This window comes from Chlorocebus sabaeus, chromosome 25, assembly GCF_047675955.1.
Source record: "Chlorocebus sabaeus isolate Y175 chromosome 25, mChlSab1.0.hap1, whole genome shotgun sequence".
In the NCBI taxonomy this organism is placed as follows: Eukaryota; Metazoa; Chordata; class Mammalia; order Primates; family Cercopithecidae; genus Chlorocebus; species Chlorocebus sabaeus.
The window spans coordinates 63,968,392-63,990,528 of record NC_132928.1 but is presented as its reverse complement, the minus strand read 5'-3'; the positions used below and the strand labels follow the sequence as shown (position 1 = coordinate 63,990,528).

The 22,137-nt window shown below is 44.1% G+C and overlaps 1 protein-coding gene across 1 annotated transcript; it reads left to right on the top strand.

Annotated features, from left to right (window-relative positions):
- Nucleotides 1–1,998: 1,998 nt before the first annotated feature.
- Nucleotides 1,999–21,933, top strand: LRRC52 (leucine rich repeat containing 52). Its single transcript, XM_007989697.2, has 2 exons — nucleotides 1,999–2,917; nucleotides 21,481–21,933. The coding sequence occupies exons 1-2, from the start codon at nucleotides 2,296–2,298 to the stop codon at nucleotides 21,798–21,800; spliced, it is 942 nt and encodes a 313-aa protein (XP_007987888.1). The 5' UTR covers nucleotides 1,999–2,295; the 3' UTR covers nucleotides 21,801–21,933.
- Nucleotides 21,934–22,137: the final 204 nt, after the last annotated feature.

The window sequence follows — 22,137 nt, the reverse complement described above, 5'->3', positions numbered from 1 at the left end:
AGATGTGGTCTAACCTGGCAAAGCTGAAACTAACCCATGAGTGTCCAGACTTCAGGACCAAAAAAATACAGCTACCCCAAACAAAAAGAATCTTCCCTGAGGTTAAACCACTCATAGTGCTTTGTGAAAATGGTAATACGCCAGAGCCAGGCATAGCTGGCTGGTGTCAGTCAATCACCTTTAGCATGACATATTTACCTAAGGCTTTTCTAAGGAGAGCACTTGTAACCATACAGCCAAACAGGTAGGCGTAATCCTGAGGCTACTATCTTGAGAAAGCTCGTGTGGATAAGGAGGCTGGAAATGAAGTAGGGCAACCTGGAGATGGGGCTGTCTGAGGGCAAGAAGTCAGAAAGAGGGAGAACGGCATCAAAGAAAAGGTGAAACATCAGCAAAATCACTCCATGAGCTTTGGTGAGTGAATCAGTGATCATTTCTCATCGAAGGGAAGCAGACACCAAACACAGCCCTTCCAGACAAAGCATCCCTACCACACTCCACCAGCAAAACACACCCTTGCCACAGCTCCCAGAGTAGTCACTTTGGAAATTAATTCTTTTCTATAGACTTCGTATGCCAGATTTCTCTCCTCGGCAATCACGTAAGATCTAGGAAGGAACTTATTTTTTTAATAGAATTTGTTTTAATTATGAGGAGAGGGTGTCTGCCCTATCAATTAAGTCATGCTTCAATTAGTACAGCTATCATTTGGGTCATTACTTTAAGTACTTGAAATGTCTACTTAAATAAGGTCACTTTCAATTTGGTAAACACGCCTAAGTCATCATATTAATTCACAGCCAGTCACCCAAGGAATGCTGAGTAAGTAAACAATCAAGCATTAGCTAACTAGCCACAAATCCATTTGACTTTATTAATTTCTCTTGGCAAAGAAGCAAAAGAAGGAAACAAAACATCAGAAACATTCTCACATCGTTCATTCACTACACATTTATTATACACCAGGTGCCAGGCACTCTGCTTAGGTTTCAATATGTTATTAATATTCACAACTCAGTATATATGAATGTTTTTAAAAAACGAAATCCAATTTTCCCAAAAATAAAAGTTTCAACTCCTCAGATGTTTTATCTTATTTCTGTCTGATATGCCTTCCTCCACAGGGTGTGTGATACATCCCTACTCTTCAGCTTCCAGGTTTTCTATCCCTCGCTCCAAAAGACTCCCATCACCTGACAAGTAATTAATGAATATAAACTCACACTAGAAGTACTAGAGAGGCACTCACTATTTTAAAAGTCCTAGGAGAATACGAGTGGTAAAAAAAATAGTTCTATTGTTGCACTCAGATTTTTTTTATACATACATTTGGGTTTTGTGTTAGGAGTAGTAGCTTATACTTGTTCAAAAACTTTTTAAAATACACACATGCATACATATCTATATATACATTCATATATATATATTCAAAATGCAGACAGAGATGTATACATCCTAGGAATAAAGTCTGAAAAGAGTACCACTTTATCAGAGGAATTCCCTTTGCCTCATTTCAAAAGAAACAACCCCTTTTCCATCTTCTTCTGGCAACACTGAAAAACTGGCACCCATCCAAATGACCCACCCAAGAAAAGACCCACGCTGAGAACTGACCTCAAGCAAGTCCCTCTGCTCATCCCTAAGAAAAGGAGTTGGCCTGGAGATGTCCTGTGTTCCCTCCATGGCCTGCAGATTAGGGGGTCCAGTGTCACCTAATCTTCCACTACAGCTCCATGGGGAGGGGGTACAGATACTATGCACACCCACACACTGAACCCAGCCGGGTCCCCAACGCACGCATGCTGCAGGCTCCTACCCATGAGGCCCCAACTCCCCCAGGGAGTTCCAGCTGGCTTACCAAGATACATAAAACACCCCCACACCACCCAGAAGTAGAGGTGAGGAATCTCTTTCCCTCAGCCAGGCAGTCTCCGGAGGCTGCTGACATCACAAAGGTGTCCACTGGCAACCTCATTGTCATGTGGCTCTCCCCTGGCTCCCCTTCACTTGCAAATGCAGGGAAAGGGTGAGACCTTTCAAAGCTGCCAAGTGGGCAAGCTTCCAGCAGCAGTCTGGGAGCGAGAGGCAGAGCCACCAAGCTGGGTGGCAGGGCATTGAGCCTCGCGTTTCAATTTCTGTTCAGTCCTCCTGTAATGGAAAATTGCTCTGCACAAAGCTAAAGTGTTACAGTTCTTTCCAGCGCCCCTCCCCCGCCCCACCCTCCACCGGCAGCCTTCGGATCAGAGGGACAGAGCCCGCAGGAAGGTGGAAGGAGGGTGGTTGTGGCTTCTTACTATGTCCCTTGCTTCAGGCCCTGGCCCTGGGTGGTTACTCTTTTCCTTTGGAATGGGGCTGGTATCAGGGTCAAAGTGTCCAAATAATTGTCTGTGTCAAGCCCAAGAAGTAATCTGCACAGCGAAGCAGTTAACCGAATACCCCCTTGACATACCCCTGAACACCCGGAGGCTGTTCCTGAACGAGAACAGAATCACTAGTTTGCCAGCAATGCATCTAGGACTCCTCAGTGACCTTGTTTATTTGGACTGTCAGAAAAACTGGATTCGAGAGGTGATGGATTATACCTTCATCGGGGTCTTCAAACTCATCTACCTTGACCTCAGCTCCAACAACCTAACCTCGATCTCCCCATTCACTTTCTCGGTCCTCAGCAACCTGGTGCAGCTGAACATTGCCAACAACCCTCACCTGTTATCGCTTCACAAGTTCACCTTTGCCAACACCACCTCTTTGAGGTACCTGGACCTCAGAAATACCGGCTTGCAGACCCTGGACAGTGCTGCCTTCCACCACCTCCCTGTTCTGGAGACCCTGTTTCTGAGTGGAAACCCCTGGAAGTGCAACTGCTCTTTCCTGGACTTCGCCATCTTCTTAATAGTGTCCCATATGGACCCCTCAGGTGAGGGCTTGATTGGGTGTGGGGAAGAGGATGTGATTGAAGTGGCTCCAGAAAAGGTGAACTCAAAAGATGGTCAGAATGGGAGAAAAAGTTGGGTGAAGCTGATTGAATGCATTCTTATTACTCTGCAGGACCCACCCTTGGGTTGACTGGAGTAGCAATAAGAAAAAGTTCTGAAATAGGAATTCAAAGAGCTGAGTTCTGGTCCCATACTAGCACTTACCAGTTGGCTACCCTTGAAAATATCACCATTTCTCTGAGCCTCAGTTTTCTAATCCATAAAGTGGGGATAATAATATTACCTAAGGTACAGAGTTGCATCAAATATATGATGTGTGTAGAAATGATAAAGTAATTGCAAAGTGACAAGGTAATATAGGGACACTGTATTCTGTTGGTAAACTGTTTTAATCTGTTTAATTCAGCAACTGAATTTTTCCAGGATCAAAACGTAAATTCAGTCATTCATAAGCAGTATTCAACAGGAGTATGATATATATAGAAGGGAAAGTTTAATATACAGATGGAAGGAGGGGCACATGAGCTACCCAGACAGTGAGAGAGGGAGGGAAGAAGGAAGACAGGGCTTTGATAGCTGCTTTGTTTTGAAGATGTTGGCCTCCTACGGAAGGAGAGAATGGCATGAATCAATGGAGAAAGGGTCCCAGTGCTCACTGTGTCAAGCAAAGAGATTCTAGTCTTACAAGTAGATGCTCAACTCTTACCTACGAGATTTCCAAGCTCCTTGCCACCACTCTACCCGCTGTCCTCACCCGGCCTGCCATGGCGCCTGTGCTTCATTCCTTCTTTATCTTAGGGACTTTACTGTCTCATCCTTACCCTCCAATTCTTCTCTCCACCAATAATAGCACTTTTACCCAGGAAAGTCAGAGCTTCAGAAAAACGAGAAATAACCCCTCACAGAAAGTCTAGAGCCACTGATGTAATCCGACAAAATTGGACTCTGGGTAGAAAATCAAATCCTGTCAAAACCATGTCTTTTCTCCCTTCCCTGGGTGTTTGCCTTTGAAAATGTTTTCATAGCTGCAGGTTCATAAGATTCCTGCTAAAGGTTCCACCATGAAGTCCTGCCCAGGTGGCAATAGGCTAGGAATAATCCTGGCCAGAATGACAGACTTCAAGGAGAAGTGGGGGAGAGAGAACCAAGTGGTGACAGCAAGTGAAAAACATGCCCTCCTGCCCTCCCAATAGGTGTGTCCCAAAAAGTCCTCCTGGCAGAATCTGGACTGGGATGAGGCAAGCAGGGCTTTTAGGAGGCAAAATTTAAGGAGGCACTGAGAGCAAGTGCACTGAGAATGAGACATTGTGAGTCAGTGCCTCCTTAAATGTTGTGCCTTAGACACCTGACCCTACTGCCAGATACCTCATCTTGAGTTGTTAGAATAAATCAAAACAAACTAACTTTGTCAGACCCTCTTCCAACAGGACTAGAAGGCAGAAGCAGTTATCGGGTAGGTGGCCTTGCCTTTCTATAACACCATCTCTAGGAGCCAGAGATAATGTTTTCTACTTTTCTCCAAAACTGTGATAGTGTCTAGAAAGCACTATCAAAGATGTTCAATATTAATCATCCTCATGCATGACCTGTGGTCCATAAAGGGATTCTCCCTGTCCATGTTCCTGTAAATTAGCCTGTGGAAGGGTGTCATCTTCTCTTGCCCTCCCCACCGTACATGCACTTTTCCTTGAGTAGAGCCTGTCAGGTTGCAAGTGGGACCTCCCACCCCAGATGACAAGAGTGACATAGCTTGGCTTCCACCTCAGCACCTAAGCCTACCATTTCAACTCCCACTCCATCTCCCTTCATCAAATTTCTGCTTGCACACTTGTATCTTCTCAGAATTTTCAGGCTGACCACTTTGGACTCCTTGACTCTTCAGTTCAATCCACAGTTGAATGGGATTATAAAGTAGATCTTTTTCACTGCTTATTTTCCAAGACATCACAAAGGAGTGTCTATCTTGTCAAGCTTATAAGCTCCTCATGAATGAAGAGTCTGTTTCGTGAGGTAGAGAAAACTTTCATCCCCCAGTTGTGGGACCCCACACATGCACCCACCACTGCTAATTTGCTCATCTCCCTCCATTTTTCCACACATGGTACCTCATTTTCTTTAGTGTGAGTGTCACACCAACACTTAAACTTGTGCCCTCAGCCTGTGGAAGAGACTAGGATTGATATTTTTAACCCTATCCTTGGATGAGAAAAGAGACTGACCCGCCCAAAATCACACAGTTGATGAATGGCAAGAAAGTGATTTGAATCCCTTGATTTCAAATGCAGGTGTTTTTCCACAAGACTATACTATCTCATAAATCCTCAAATTACATAACTATCATCCTGTAAGTGAGTTTAGTTATAAATATAAGTCATATTATAAACATATGGCTACAGCATCTAAATTTCAGCTTTATTTTCTATCTGGCTGCCACTTGGAACTGACTCAAGATCATTTTCATTGGATAATAAGCACTAACCATCATAAAGTCGTTGATATGCCTGTACTTCCCTTGCAAACCCAGGTTTCACCCCAGTCTACCCCAACTCCAAAAGGGTAAATCTAACCTTAGCATTTGCTCTCGTTTGGGCCTTAATCAGTCTGGTTCTCCCTTCCCATACACACACGCAATCACAAATATGCACACAAACACACATGAAAACACAAATACATACACACACATATGCAAACACAAAGGTTTGTATATACCATGTATACATATGTTCATACCATATATACATACATACTTACATACCCGCACATATATACCATTTATACATACATACCTACTTACATACCCAGCAGCATATTACATACACATACATAAATGTACAGGTTCACACCCACATACATGAACAGATACATGCATACCCATAAAGTTGAACACCCATACAGTAAAACTCATTGGCTGCTTCTCTTGCCCTCTAGCCAAACTTCAATGTAAGGAAAGGTATTTAATTCTTTTGACTTTCACAGGATGATTCATGGTCTCTGCTAGGTGGAAATATCTTTGCTATTGGCAAACATTCTTAGTGAAGTCTCAAACTTAAGCCCACCTATTTATACCACATTTGTTATCAAAATGGTGATCTTTGACATATTCTAGCATGGAGCCCATGTGTCTCTCCGCATATATCCATGTTTCAGGAAATAGGAAGATTTCTATGGAATAAGCTGAGTAATCTGGTTGTTTATAGAACAGAATCTACTTCACAAACAGGCTCATTTTAGACCCAAGGAAATACTGAACCTTAGCCCTGGGAAATTTTCACTGCAGTGTAATATTAAGGACAATATGAGAGTGCACATATATTCCTTGAAAAGCAATGCAGTGAAGTAAAGGACTTCCATGCTACAATTCAGTTCATCCATTCATCTATTTAAATACTTACTGAGTGCCTACTATGTGCCAAACAAGTGCTCATGAAGGTAACTAACCAAGAAACCTGAGGCTGCATATGGAGACTCACGTAACTCTGGGTCATCTGCACCATATCTGTGCCATAGTTTAGTTGGGCATAACAGAACAAAACAGGGCATGACAAATGAGGCCAGCATGTGCCTACTGGGGTGACAGGCACTTGGGGCAGCCACTTGTCCTCCAGGTGATGAAGGACAGCCACCCTCAGGCAGCAGAGCCCAGTGTTAAGAGCTCAGGTTCTGGAATAAAATCAATGGGTTATAATCCTAGCCCTCATGCTGACTAGCTGCAGGATATAAGATAAGTTACTTAACTTCTCTGAACTTTAATCTCCTCATCTTGAAGACAAGGATAATAATAGAACCAACATTCCTAGGGATGTCATAAAATGAAATGAGAACATTTATGAAGTGCCATTAGCATTTAAGCTTGACACACTACAAGCAATCAAAAAACAAATGGTTGGTAGATGTACAGAGAGAGTAGAATAGCAGAAAGCAGTCAAGTGTTCCCCTAGATAAGCAGTGGACTTCAGGAAGGCTCAGCATATGTGGTGTTAAAGGACAATGCACCCTGTCTACAAACATGACTATAGAGATGCAGGCAGGAATATAGATAGGATGTGGGAAGGTGGGCAGCTGCTTCTAAGACTCTAACTCAAACAAAAATGGGGCAAAGAGAATCCTGGAGGGACAGGACAAGTCTATGTCACATTCTGAGTTGGGTATTATTAGGTAAGTTAAGAACATGGGTGTTCAGACCCTAGTCAACAAAAGCAAAAGCTCAAATCAAGGCTTTGTCTCAGCCTGGGCCATGAGACTTGGGGCTGGACCAGCAGCAGCAGGGTGCCTGTTCCGGAGTCACCCGAATCTAGAACCAAAGCTCTACCTAAAGACAAGCTCCACTTCCAGAGGCAGGTGTGGATGTGTAGGCAACATTCTGGGGATGTTAGAAGTAGGCAACTTTCTCTAGCCTCAGGAGAAAGACGTCACCTACATGGTATAACTGAGTAATAAATACTTTTGCCCCAGTGTGTCCCTATCCACTTCCTATCACTAATCTGAAATTAGCCACTAGAGGTTCATCCTTTTGGGTCCCAAGCATGTGTCATGATCTTGAAGAACCTGCAAAAATACATGAACTCCTGGGAAGAATAACACAAGTGTCCTTAAGCCTTTATCAGCTCTCATAGCAGCAGGAGTTAATTCTTGGGAATTTGATTAGCTAAGATTAATTCTGCAGTAGTGGAGAACCTTGAAGGAACAGAAGTGCAAGAAGGAAGTGCAGAGGTCTTAAAATAAAAGACATGAGGGCAATATCATATACTTCTGTGTCACATTTTTGCTAAGGACATCCCCTATAGAGGGGTTGTAGAGAAGCCAAGTGTTTCATTCACTTTATTTTATCATAAGGCTGGACTGAACAAGAATATCAAAACTTTCTCAAGTTGGCAAGAGATTTGGCACTATAATCAAAGTTCTGAATCAAAAGAAACTCTCCAGTGGCATACTCACCAGATGTACTGGAAAGTATTCAGTTATCAAAGAGTTAATGCAGCAGAAATGGAGGTGTGTTGTAATGTGTCCCTTGCCAGGGTGCTCTACTGAGCCCTGATCAATACAGACTGAAAACAGACCCACACGTTCCATTTCCTTTCTGGCCCAGGTTAGCAAGTGGGAGGACTAACTCCTGGCCAGAACTGTTATTTTCCAGTCATTAATGATACTTGAAGGTGAGAGTGGTCATTGAGTTCTTCCCAGGATATTTGATTTCCCTCAGGGGATAGGGTCGAATGGCTTTTCAGGATGCTCTCAAAAATTCACTCAAACTCTAAGCTCTGAAACATACAAAACCTGGCCTCATACATCCCATTCCCCTCTACCTGCAAAGTCTGCTCTAATGCTATCCAACAGAAGTTTCTGCAACAGGGTAAATAGTCTACATACATGGTGCCCAATACAGTAGTCTCTAGCCGCATGTGGCCATTGAGCTCTTGAAATTTGACTAGAACAAATGAACTGAATTTATTTTATTTTATTTTATTTTATTTTATTTCAATACATTTAAATAGCAACCTAAGGCTAGTGGCTACCATACTGGTCAGGGTAGCCTTTTAACATAGGATGTTTAAGCTACAACTTTAGAATCCAGAGTCACAGGTAAGTGGCTATGGAGAAAAGCCCAGCACAGAGATATCCTGACATCCAAGTTCAATGTTTTTCCCTGATGCCACGATATTACTTTGCTGTCAGGCACATCATGATCCATTTAACTCTGAAACATTTATTGTATATTCATTATGTCCCAACATCGCATTATAATGCTGGAGTGGCTGTTTCACAGGGAAAAAAGTCATAATTTTTGTCTTGAATAAGATAATCTAGGATATGAGACAGAAAATAGAATTAAAAGCCAGGAGGCCCTGTCCTGATCCCAGAAATGCCACTATGTGATATGGGGAAAGTCACTTTCCTTCTTCAAGAGTCACTTTTCTTGTCCTTAAAATAAAGGATTTGGGTTAGATATCCTCAAAGGCCTCTTATAGCTGGTAGCCTATGGACCTAAATAAAAAGACAAGTGCACAGCAGGTGAGGGGAGAACAGTGCTCAGCAGGCAGGGTTCCAGGGGAGCAAGTGCACAGTGGCAAGTGCTGAGGTGTAGGTGTTCCCAGTGATGAGAGCTACATCACATAATTAGGAAGCTCAATTAAGAAGTAGATGCCTCTAACTCCTGCACTCTCCCACCTCCTATATTAAGCACCCTCAACTTCACTAAAACAATGCCTCCACCCCAAGGAACTCATTGCCCCAAACTTTCCTCCCAGGCCAGACCTGCTCGAACAGTGCTTCTCAAACTCTAACGAGCACAAGAATCCCAGGTCCTATGCCCTGAGGTTCTGATTCAGTCAACTCTTCATGCCAGTGGTCCTTAGGCCACTTTTCAGAAACCCTAGAACAGTGGCTTATGTTCTGGACCTTCCGTGGCTGTTCCAATTAGTAAATGAATCAATTTGCACTGAGATGCTAATGCCTAGTGTTTTGAAATATCCCCTCAGGGAACACTTGCAATTTGACAGGGAACAACCAGAAACAGTGAGAATTTAGAAAGTGACAGGCTACCAGGGGCCAGAGTGGGGCGGTTTGAGGACAGAGAGTCCCCTCTGTGTCAGCTCTGATAGCCTTAGCCAGTCCTAAATGAGCCTGATGGTGGGGCCCATACATCAGAGGAGCTTGAGCAAGGGTGCTGCAGAGGCAGTGGACAAAGCCACTCAGGGCCATCTGCAGGGAGCAGATGGGTTGAGTCATGTGCTGCTTCAGGTCCAAGTCATTTTGAGGGCGTTTTGAGCAGAGAACATCTTAGTTTCATGATGAGGTTATATCATCCTGTATTCAAGACTGCTGTAATGGGATAATGGCCCCATTTCAACCTCCCAAGTACAAAGTCATCCACAACTGTGCCCAAACTTAGATTTCCAGAATGAATTCAGGTCCTCACGTTATTCCACTATCAATGCTTACCCATGTCCTCCATCAGGGAAATTAAAATAAAGATCAAAGGCAAAAAAGAAAAAAAAGAAATAAATAAAGGCTGGGCAACCAGTAGTTCCAAGGCTTCCAAGGCTGTTGAAAGCCAGAAGAGCAGCCTCCCGAGGGCAAGGAGGGGTCTGAGAGGCGTGTAACTGAGTCAGTGATCCCTAAGCCACCCAGAAAACCTGAGAAGGGATAGGAGCAGCAAGCATGGGACATTTAGGAACCCCTGGGTGATGCTGACACACTCCCTGACGCAGGCCAATTGGGATCCCTGAGAGTAGGTGATCGAAGGTTACTCCAAGCTCAGAAATGCCAGATCTCTACACCTGGCCCCTCAGGTCACCCAGCATCACTCAGGACTCTGGAAAACAGCAGTGCAAGTCTGGCCAAAGCAGCCAACCTCAGTTTCCTCATCTTTAAAGGTGAAGAGCTCCTCATCCTGCAGGTAATCCTGCAAAGGAAGGATGTGGCTAGAGAAAAGGATGGGGGCCCAGCTAGGAAGGGCCTTGAATGGTTTTTTGGGGAACATGCAATATATCCTAAGAAGTCTTGGGAGGCAAGCGAGCTGGAGGTAGGGATAGGAAGGAAGCTCCTGTAGGCGTTCAAGCCGGACAGTATGGCAGCCTATTGCAACAGTGAGGAGGAAAGGGGTAGATATTTGAGAAGGAATCATTTAGAAGGCAGAAGCAACAGGATTTGGGACTGAACTAGCTCCTCTCATAGTTTCTTGTGCACCCTTTGTAACTTCTGGCACAATTCTAATTAATAAATGTGTATTCGTTTAACATTTGTCTTCCCTGATAGACTGGAAGCTGTATGAGAGCAGATCCGAATCTTCGGAAACAAGCACAGGCCTGACACAGAGAAAATGCTCGACTAGTGTTTCCCAAGTGAATGAATGAGATACAGAAAATATAGGAAAGGGAAAAATCAATGGTAGCTCCCAAGACTCTGGCTTGGACAGTGTGGGGGCTTTGCTGACATAAACACACTTGGAGGAGGGCAGTGAGGAAGTCAGGGGAGAAGCCAAGTCCCGTCTTGACCTTACTGAGTGAGAAGTCCCTATAAAACACTAGGCATTTGGATGTTCTCACTTGAAATTCAGAATAGAGAACAGGGTATAAAATATACATATATTTGGGGATCATCAACTCATTAGTGATCATTGAAACCTAACAGAAGATAAGATTAATCAGGAAAAAGAGTTTCAAATGAGGATAAGGGCCAAGTACAGAAGCTTTGGGGAATGCAACATACCAAAGGGTCAAGTAAGGAAGAGCAACCCATGTAGAACAGCAGGACACCCCAGATAAAGGAAATTAGAACGGGATAAATTCATGGAAGCCAAAGACTTCCAAATAGTGGGAGCAGGTCGGATAAGGACAGAAAACTGCCCATCAGATTTAGCACTGGAGATCCCTGATGTCTTAGGCAGTTCCACTGGCATGATGGGAGTGAACACCTACCCATGATGGGCTATGAACTGAACATCAAAGATAAGAAGGAGTAAACCATGTAAACTACTCTTCTAGAAAGCATGGCTGTGGACTGAAGGGAATAGGGTGCTAGTTGGAGAGAAAACAAATGAAGAAGGAGGATTTTTAGGAGAAAAGAGATCCAACCATGTATTTATCTGCTGATGGAAAGATTCGATGCAGAGAAGAAGGACAAAGATATAGGAGAGAGGGGAAGTCATTTGTGGGGTAAAGTCCCCAAGGGGACAGGAGTGGATGGATGGTCTCCAGAACCAAATGGAGGGGTAATCCTTGAAAGGGGAGTGGCACCTCCTCTGCCCGCTGGGACTGCAGAGAAGGAGGCAAGGGTAAACATAGATGGGGGTGAGTGTGATGATGGGGGACGAATACAATTGAGGGACCCAATTGGTGCCTGTATTTCTCTTTCAGTGAGGTAAAAAACAAAGAATGACTATATATCTATAAAGTACAGTTTCATGTAATGTTTTCTATGATGTTTCCATAACACCAATCCAATTAGGTGACTATAAAATATCCATTGTCCTTGAGATGTTCACATCCTAGTTGAGCAGGCAACACTAAGGTGGGCTCTGGATGCAGGTCACCTGGCTTTTCATCCTGCTTCTGTCATTTGCCAACTACTTGACTGTGGGCAACAGTCTCCATCCAACCCAAGTTCTCATCTGCAAAATGCAGATAAAATAGTGCCTATTACCTCAAGTTATGATAATTAAATGAAAAAACCCACATGAAGATTTTAGAACTGCACACAGTAAATGTTCAATTAATGCTAGCTGTCGTTGTTACAAATTCTTTGCCTAGTGATGATTCTGATTGTCACATGAGATGTGAAGAAGGCGTAGAGCAGTGTGGGTTTGCAGAAACAGGGTGAGCAGAGGCAAGGAGTTCAACATAGGAGTGCTGGAGCTCTTGAGGGGAGTGTTAACGCTTCCAAGATGATGTCATTAAAAACACCTAATCTGCTGCATGGTCCATATGCAATGATAGTTGGTGTTTTGTGTTTTGTTTTTTGTTTTTTGTTTTTTTTTGGAGGCAGACTCTTGCTGCTCTGTCACCTAGGCTGGAGTGCAGTGGTGCAATCCCAGCTCACTGCAGCCTCGACTTACCGAGCTGGGGTGATCCTCAGCATCTCCAGGAGCTGGGACTATAAGCATGTGCCACCATGCTTAGCTAACGTTTTTATTTTTAGTAGAGATGGATTTTACCATATTGGCCAGGCTGGTCTGACCTCAAGTGATCCGCCTACCTTGGCCTTCCAAAGTGCTGGGAGGCATGAGCCACCGCACCTGGCCAATGATAGCTTTTTTGATCACATAGGTGAATTTGGCCTTCTCCTCAACCCAAATAAGAGAATAACTAAAAACCTGATGCATCCAATTAAAACATAGTTAGACTGGAATTAAAGTCATGTTAGACAAACCCTTGTAATTTTCAACGCATTTTCTTCTAACAGTCAAGATGTTTTGGTCACAGCATTTGGCTGAGGTGAGGCACAGGCATAGTTATCCCTATTTGACATTTACAAAGGGGTGAGGAGCCCAGACTGGGATCTGAGTGCATGCATTCACTGACAGTTACTGAGCACCAATCAGATGCCAGCGCCTTGGCCAGGTACGGGGCATACTGGTGTGAACAGAAACAAACATGCTCTCATGAAGCTTACATTCTAGTGGGAGAAGAAGACAATAAATAAATTGACATATGACATAATGTCAAATAACAACAAGTGCCATGGAGGAAAATAAGAGAGGGGAAGAGAAGTGTGTGCCTGAGATTGAGGACAAGGCGGATACTTCAGGCTCAGGGGGCCCGCAAAGGTGATTTTGAGCAGAGAACTGAAATAAAGTGAGAGAGAAGCCATGGAAATATTACATGGGGAGGAAGAAGCTCTTTCTAGACCAAGGGGAGAACGAACACAAAGGCGTTGGGCTGGAATGAGTTTGACATATTAGAAAGGGAATATGGCTGGAGCAGAGTGAAGGAAAAGGAGAAAGGGAAGAATGAGATAGAAAATTACTAAGGCCAGGTCACATAGGGTAGATAGGACATGGAGAGGGTTTTTATTTTATTCTAAGTGTGATGGTAAGTCATGGAAGGATTTTGAGCAGGGAAGTGACATGATCTGTAATTACAAATTGCTCCCACTGCTGTCTCCAGACAGAGACTGTAGGAAAAAGCAAGGACACACATTCAGAGGCCAACACAGTTCAGGCAAAAGAGGACACTGGCTGGGACCAGGGCAATGGTCCAGGTAATGAGAAGAGGTAAGAATCGGGACACATTTTGAAGGTAGGACTAGCAGGGTTTCCTTATGATCCGAACGTGGAATGTGAAAGAGGAAGCAAACAGTTTCTGCCTGGTGTTTCTGCCTGGTGGACTGGTGAATGGTGGTGCCCTTCGGCTCCTGGGGTTTCATAATGGTTTGTTATCCATGAGGACAACTGTCTGCCCTCTGGATTTTTCTGAGCAGATGGGTAGTTCTTAAGCAGGCTCAGCTTTAGGCCAAACTGAGAAGAAACTAGAAGAAAAAAAATTTAATTTTTAACTTCCAAGAAGAACCTGATCCCAGCCCTCAGCCTCATCATGTAGCTTGATCCCCTCACCCCACCAAAAGGTGGTAGCAGGGGACTACCCCTGAGTAGGGATTAAGTCATTTGCTTCTTTTTCAGAAAACATTACACTTTGAGTGTTATTTTATTGGTGAAATGAAAGGTTTCATCTCCCACTGACAGAGTTCTGGGTACTGACAAGCCCATGAGACGCAATTATGAGAAAAAGAAAGCTTCTTGCCTCTGAATCATGCCCACATGCAACCAGTTATACACAAGACCAGTTCTGTAACCTAAAACACCTATAAAGCACAGGCATCATCAGGTTGAACTTGCTGAACATCAAGGTCTCGTCTACATGTTCCATGAGTCTATGAATCACTTTTAACCTTTAAAAATCTGCAGACTGTATACACAAGGGGGGGGAATTGTGAATACCCGATAAGAATTGTACTTTGCGCAAACCCATATAACACAAATCCTTAAGGTTTTAAGGTGCCTAGGATGGATTAGACCAGGAGTCAGCACATGCTTTCCAGAAAGGGTCAACAGTAAATATTCTAGGCTTTGTGGGTGTTCATTGCACCTACTCAACATTGCCATTAAGGTGAAGGCAGCATTAGAAAATATGTAAAAGGATGGGAAAACTGTGTTCCAATAAAACTTTGTTTACAAAACAGCAGGCTGGATTTGGCCCACAGGTTGTAGTTTGCTGACCCCTGGCTTACGCCATCATTAGATGACAGCTGGGCAATGAGTAAGTGGAGCTCCACAAAGGCAAAGGTAGAAGCCAGTGCCAGGGCTTGAAATTCTCATAGGTTTGTGCATGAGGATCTGAGAAGGGGGCCTTGCTGGCCAGTTGGCTTTGGTGTTCCTGAGCAGCCATATTGCCCAACCTAGGTTTCTTTCTAGGGAATCATCTCCTCTGGGCACCCGTAGTACAACGGAATATATAATAGTGATCTCTTCAAATTCTATTTGGGGAACCAGTCCTAAACAACAGGACAAAGACATCAGACTTTTAAAAGTACTATAGGAGATCAGACCAATAATCCACGCTTGCATTCGACATACATTTATCGAGCACCTACTGCGTGCCAGAGACTAAGGATGCAAGGGTTCAGAAAAAGGGTCTCTGCTCTCAAACAGTTCTCAAAAAGTAATTTGGAAATAATAATAATTACCTTTTGATATCATGTCTGCAGCAGTTTGTCCTCATACTCTTACTGTTGTTTCCTCCTCTTTGGTCTCACAGGATAGAGGAGGTGCCCTTCCCAATTCAAGGCTTATACCTCCATTTGGTCCTAAAGAGCATCCATTCCTGCCTCCTTGGAGCTTCACTTAGCGCACTGAACCTTCCCCAGACTCTCACAGGGATTGCTACTCACCCAGTGTAGAGTGTCTGAGGCAGTTCAAGGTCAGCTGACCCACGTATGGTATTCTACCACTCAGGTTCCCTTTCCTCCACTGGAGCATTATGTCAGGGACAGCGAGCCCAAGGGGTTTGAATAGCAATCAATTCATTCAACAAACACACCCTGAGTTCTAGCATCCTGATAAACATCAGTGAACAAAACAGACAAAAAATCCTTATCCTCATAGTATCTGTAATCTAATGAGTGGAGCCAGACAAATGAATAGGTGGCAAATCAATTTCCTTGATAAAAACATAATTTACCTTGCAAAAAAAAAAAAAATAGAAGGCAAAGCACTGTACATCTAGTGATATTTGGGTGGACTGGGGCCTAAAAGAAAACATGGGGGAATTAGGCTTTTCTCTAGGTCCAGGGTAGAAGTTGACAAAGTGCTTGACAAGGTGCTTAAGCTGATAGAAACATAATTTACTCACTGAGAGGTAATTGCAGTAGCTTCAGATTCCACCCTCTTGCTTTCCATTGCCACCGCCTAGATGCTCACCCCTCCAGTCAGTCCAGAAGGTTCCTGAGCAAGCTGCCACAGGGGCTCAGAGCAAACTGCCCATGGCCTGGCTTCTTTGGGGGCACCAAGTCACTGGGAACCTGCAGCAGGGCCCTGGGCAGAACTGGGGTCCCCCCGGAAGACAGAGAAAAGAAGCAGTTCCTCTTATAACCGGAGGGTTCAAGACTATTTTCTGAAAGGGAGGTCTCCTGGGCTGCTACACTAATAGGTGTGGTTCCAGGCCCCAGACACTGTTGTTGTTCCATGCATCTGATTCTGACAAAGAGGTTTTCTGCCTTTGAGCAAGATACTGTGTACAGAAATAAACCACGTGGTGGTTTATATTTCCTTAGAAACTATTTGAGATAAGAAGTTCAATATTAACGACATCTGTAGTTAATGCCCTGGGCCACTGGAGTGAGGCTGAGTAAAGTGGTGTCATAAAGCTGGGTCACCTGTCTATAAAATGAATGGAACCTCCTGGAGTTGTGCAGTGCACAGCATGTACAACAGTACTTGCTGACGCCCTGTGTGAGAGGCAAGGAAATCAAGAAAGCCAGAGAAGGAAGAATTGATGTATAGTTTATTTATTCCATAGCATGGGAATAGTTAAAACTGCCCTGTGGGGTGATCAAGAGTAGAGCTTAGAGTTTAATTTTGTAAAGCATCTCTAGCACGTGTCAGGCACTCCAGGATCAGTAGATGGGTATAAAACCTCTAACGTCACCATACTAGAATAGGAAAAGAAGGTATGGTTCATAAGCTAAAGAAAAGGAAGTTAAATGATTTAAAAAAAAAAAAAAAAAGGAAGCAACAAAGGGTTAGAAAAAGGACATGATATAAGGAGACAAATAAAAAAAGATACTAGATATAAATCCAAATATATCAGTAATTACATTAAATGTCAATGGGCTTATTAAAATACAAAATTTGCTAGCTTGGATGAAAAACAAAACCCAGCTACATACTGCTTACAAAAATATACCTTACATATAAGAACATAGAAAGATAAAAGTAAAAGGACGGAAGAAGATACACAATGCAAACACTAACCAAAAGAATTTCAGTGCAGCCATAGTAATGTTAAAAAAGTAAACTTTAAGGCAAGAAGCATTACTGGAGATAATGAGAGATATTGTTCAATGTTAGAAGGGTAATTCTACCAGGAAGACGTAACAATTACAACTTTGTATGCACCTAATAACACAGCTTTAAAATTTGTAAAGGGAAGGCCAGGTGTGGTAGCTCACACCTGTAATCCCAGCACTTTGGGAGGCTGAGGCAGGTGGATCACCTAAGGTCAGAAGTTCAAGACCAGCCTGGGCAACATAGGGGAACCCCATCTCTACTAAAAATACAAATATTAGCTGGGTGTGGTGGCACGTGCCTGTAATCTCAGCTACTTAGGAGGCTGAGGCAGGAGAATCACTTGAACCTGGGAGGCAGAGGTTGCAGTGAGCCAAGATCGCACCACTACACTCCAGCCTGGGCAACAAGAGTGAAACTCTGTCTCAAAAAAAACTGTGAAACAAAACTTGAAAGAACTATATGGAGTGGACCAGTGCACAGTAAAAACTGGAAATTTTACATAGTTACAGGCACTAGTAGACAATAGTCTAATAATAACTAAGAGACAATAGATGTTTATAAATAAAAGGTCAATCAGGGTATAGAAGATCAGTACACCACCACAACCTAACTGACATGCATAGAACAATGTACTCAACAAAGAATACAATAAGTCCTCACTTAATATCCATAGGTTCTTGGAAACTGCCACTTCAAGCAAAATGACATATAACAAAACCAATTCTACCATAGGCTAATTGATATAAGCAAGAGTTAAGTTTCTAAAGCTTATTTCTAGTCACAAAAACATCACCAAACTTCTAAACAAAGATCAAAAAATACTTCTGATATTTAGCATTGAAATATGAAACATACATACATTTAAGAAAGATTCATACACACAAGTAAGATAATATTTGCCTCATTATTTCAGTTCAGAGCTGTGAGTGGCTGGAGCCTATCTTGGCAGCTCAGGGTGTAAGGTGGGAAGCAGCCCTGGCCAGGACGCCATTCCACTGGGGGCCACACATACACACACTCACACATACTCAGACTGGCCCAATCTAGACACGCCAGTTCACCTAATATGCACGTCTTTGAGATGTGGGCAGAAACCAGGGCACCTGGAGAAAACCTGTCCAGACACGGGGAGCGTGCACACACCGCACACAAACAGTGGCCCTGGCTGGGAATATTTTTTTTCTCATTAATATTGTAACAAAATGACAGAGAATGAAACAACGTTATTAGAGGTTCTACTGTATAATATTTTTGTAGCACATGGAAAATGTACTAAAATTGACCTCACATTCAGCTGTATAGCAAATTCTCAAGAAATTTTGAAGGATCAAAATTACAGAGTGTTTTTATAGAATTAAACCAGAACAGTAGGATTAACCTAGAATCTCATAATTTAAAAAAATACCAGAACATCCCTCAATTTTACAAATTACACAATTTGGTCAATGAATGATAGCTCTTATTAACCAGAACAATAATGATCAGACACGGTTTATACCTTTAAGAGCTGAAAGTCTACCTAGTAGGGGAGAAAGGATGCACATCGTAGATAACCATAATGCAAGATAGAATGTGATAGGTACTTAAGAATGACACACGGGAATGCTAGGGATGAGTTCACAAGTGGGAACAATCACATGTCCTCCAAGCTCTGAGGACGGGGTGGTTGAGGAAGGTCTCCTTGGAATAGATGCATTTAAGTGAGATCTTAAAAGATGGGAAGAATATGATCCTGCAAAACTAGTAGTATGCGGCAAAAGGAGCAGTGTAACAAAGTAACTACAGATGAGGGCAAGGGTGAGGTGTAATCAAGGCATAGTATGTAGTTTAATTTGATTGGAGCAAAGGTTACCAGCAGTGCTGAGAAGCAAGGAGAGAAGGGGAGAAGGGGTAGATGCTGAGGGGCTCTGAATGCCAGGCCAAATGGTCTGGGTGTTATTTTGAGGTTCACAGGAGGTCAGAGGAGGGTTTTGAGCCGGTGTGACTGGGAAGAGCTGTACTTGGGGAAGGCAATTTGGCAGAAGTGTGTGAAATGGCCCTGAGCTGGGAAAGGGAAACAATGGAGATAGGGAGCCGGGGAGGGGAGAGCCCAAATCTTGGCAGTCACTGCGACTGGGAAGAGGGGGAGATAATTCAACGGGAGAGAAACCCAGGCCTCCCTCCCAACAAAGCCACCCACATCCCTCACTTAGCAGCCTAACAATGCATTAAAATCACTGCCTAATTGCTCCTTTCAAAGTTAATGCTCCAAAATGGGGAAACGTGTGTGATGTTTAGTCTCATCCCTGCCGCCCAAGCTGCAATTTGAAAGCCCAATCTTTTTAAAAATAGAATGAGATAAACCCCCCTAGACACATCCCAGACCCTCCGAATCCCATGTTTTCCTTTCTCAAATACAACTTTCTTTGAAGATTCATGTGTCTCCCACAGTTTGGGCAGGTGACCTGAGCTCTCCCTCGATAGAATTCTTGGAGAGCTTCCAGGTGCCTCCCCAGCTCACAGGAGCCCCATGCTCAGGCCTTCTGGGCAAAGCTACAGAGGTCCTCAAGCCAGGCTGACTAGAAAGAAGTACAGAGGCATAATTGCATTCCTGCGACTTCAGCCCTCAACTCCTTTCCCTCTACTTGAGCGCTCTCGTGGGGCAGGTTTGCCCTGAGGGCTACCATCCCATACTCAGTCTAGAGAGAGGCTTCTTCCTCTCCCTTCCTCTGTAATCATTACAAACAGTGGATATGACGCAGTTCCTGCACTGGCTTCCCCTCTTGTGTCTACAACTTTTTCTGAGCTTGAGTCCTAAACAGCATTACACACTTCAGGCCATCTTCCTGAACAAAACAAAACGACTTTGCTGTAGGCGCATTGATACAGAAGCAAGAGGCAGGTAGTGGTGTCCAGGTGAAGAGGACAGCTCTTTCCAGCCACCCATAATCCCAAACGCCTTCTCCCCAGCCAACTTACTTCTGTACTTTTTCTTTGAATGCTGCTTCCAGCCCCCATTAGGATTTCCCTAACTGAACCTGATTTTCCTAACATCCTGGGTCACCAAGGATAGTGATGTTTTCACTAGTGGGGCAGTTCCTGCCCTGAAGTTTAGAGGAAACTCCTCTCCACAATAGCTCCTGTTTGCAAATCCCACTTAAGCAAAACAAGCTCACACTGTCTTTCTGTCTTCTACCTAGATTCTGCAGTTATCTACAACCTTCAGGTTATGGGATCTCCTGAGTCTCAGTTTCCTTATTTGTAAGGCAAGGAAAATAATATTATGTGCATCAAGGTTATTATTAGAATTAAATGAGATATTTGTAATTCACTTAGTGCATAGTAAGCACTTAGCAAATACTGGCTGCTATTATAATATTGATTGTGGTTGTCTCAAGCTCTGGCCTCAGTGCTGAGCTGGAGCTCAATGATCTAGTGTGTGCTGGATACATTCACCTGAGCATCTCATACAAGCACTCAGCCTCAGCATGGCAGAGTATGTGGAGTTAGAAAAATGCAGGGGCAGTGATAGGGCTCCAAGGATTCCGTGCTCGAGGCACAATCACCTGTGCCTTCTTACCTATGTCAGTACGTTCTCTCAACTACCCTGAGAAGTGTCATTCTTTGCCTGGTAAGATGAGGAAATGGAATTCAGAGAAAGAATCCAGTATCCTGCTGAAGTTTACAAAATTAGCAAGTAACAGAGTCTGGATTAGAAGCCTGGCCTGTCTAGCTCCAGAGCCCACTTTTCTTTCTCTTATATAGTGAAGGCCATGGCGTTACATATGGGGAGGTGCTCAGAGAAGTAGCCAGGAAGCTGAGTCAGCTGCTAAGAATGACTGAAGACTCATGTCGATTACATAATCAGCCAGTGATGGCCAACATCACCTCTGAGAAGCAGAACTGCTTTCCCTATTGGCAACCTGGGCTCCCCTGACTTGTTCAGGGGCGGGGGGGTAGAGAAGTGTTGAGCGGGTAGAACACACAGTAAACATTTCAAGAGAATCTCATCCCTTCCTAGAGTTGAGTGGCTTGCAATGCTCTTGGCGGGTGCTGGTGGTCCCAGGTTGGACTCAGCTACTGCTAAAGAGAAAGGGACAAGGTGAAGGGAAAGTTGGGATGGACACAAGGGAGGGGCAAGAGGGAGGTAACTGGTAAAGAACAGAGAGATGTCAACACTTCATGACAATCCTGCCTAACCTTTCAACCTCCCCACCCCTGTTGTGGCCTCTCCTTCCTTGAGCATCCTTAAGAAGCATTTTCATGGCCTGAATGCAGCAAAGCCTGGGGACAAGGAACAGTCCAGGCCCAGTACTTCTCAAACTCCAATGTGCAACAGATACCCTGAAGGTCTTGTTGAGATGCAGATTCGGATTCAGGAGGTCACAGGTGGGCCCTGAGATTCTGCATTTCTAACAAGGTCCAGGTGATGTCGATGCTGCTGGCCCACAGACCACACTTGGAGCAGTGAGGGTCCAGATGGCCCCTCCAGATCTCCTTTGGCCTTAGGACCCTGGGAGTCACGCTGTTTCAGCACCCTGCCTGCTGTGTTTTTCTTCTTAGATGATCTAAATGCCACATGTGTGGAGCCCACAGAGCTGACAGGGTGGCCCATCACCCGGGTGGGGAACCCACTCCGGTACATGTGCATCACGCACCTGGACCACAAAGACTACTTCTTCCTGCTGCTCATCGGCTTCGGCATCTTCGCCGCAGGAACTGTGGCTGCCTGGCTCACAGGTGTGTGTGCTGTGCTCTACCAGAACACCCGCCGCAAGTCAAGCGAAGAGGACGAGGACGAGGCCGGGACTAGGGTGGAAGTCAGCAGGCGGATTTTTCCAACCCAGACGAGCTCGGTCCAGGAGTTCCCTCAACTTATTTAGTTGCCAGAGACCACTATCTTATGTGCCTCCCCCAGGCTCCCTGCTTTCTCTCTTGCCCTCCCCATCCCACCACCTTGGAGCTGTCATAGAGATTGAAACCTACTAGTAAAATAAATAAAATCTCTGCTAGCCATTTCACAGATTGGTCCCTTCCCACTTTACCAGCCCGAGGATGACTCCTTGAGCCCAGCAGGATGGGGTAGAACAAATCTAGAAACATTGTTGGATGCATCTAAATACCAAGAAAGCCTACCCCAAAAGTAAGCCAACTCGTGTTTAATAAGTACCTACTATGTCCCCAAACTAAGTGCTGGAGGGATGGATACAAGGAATACAA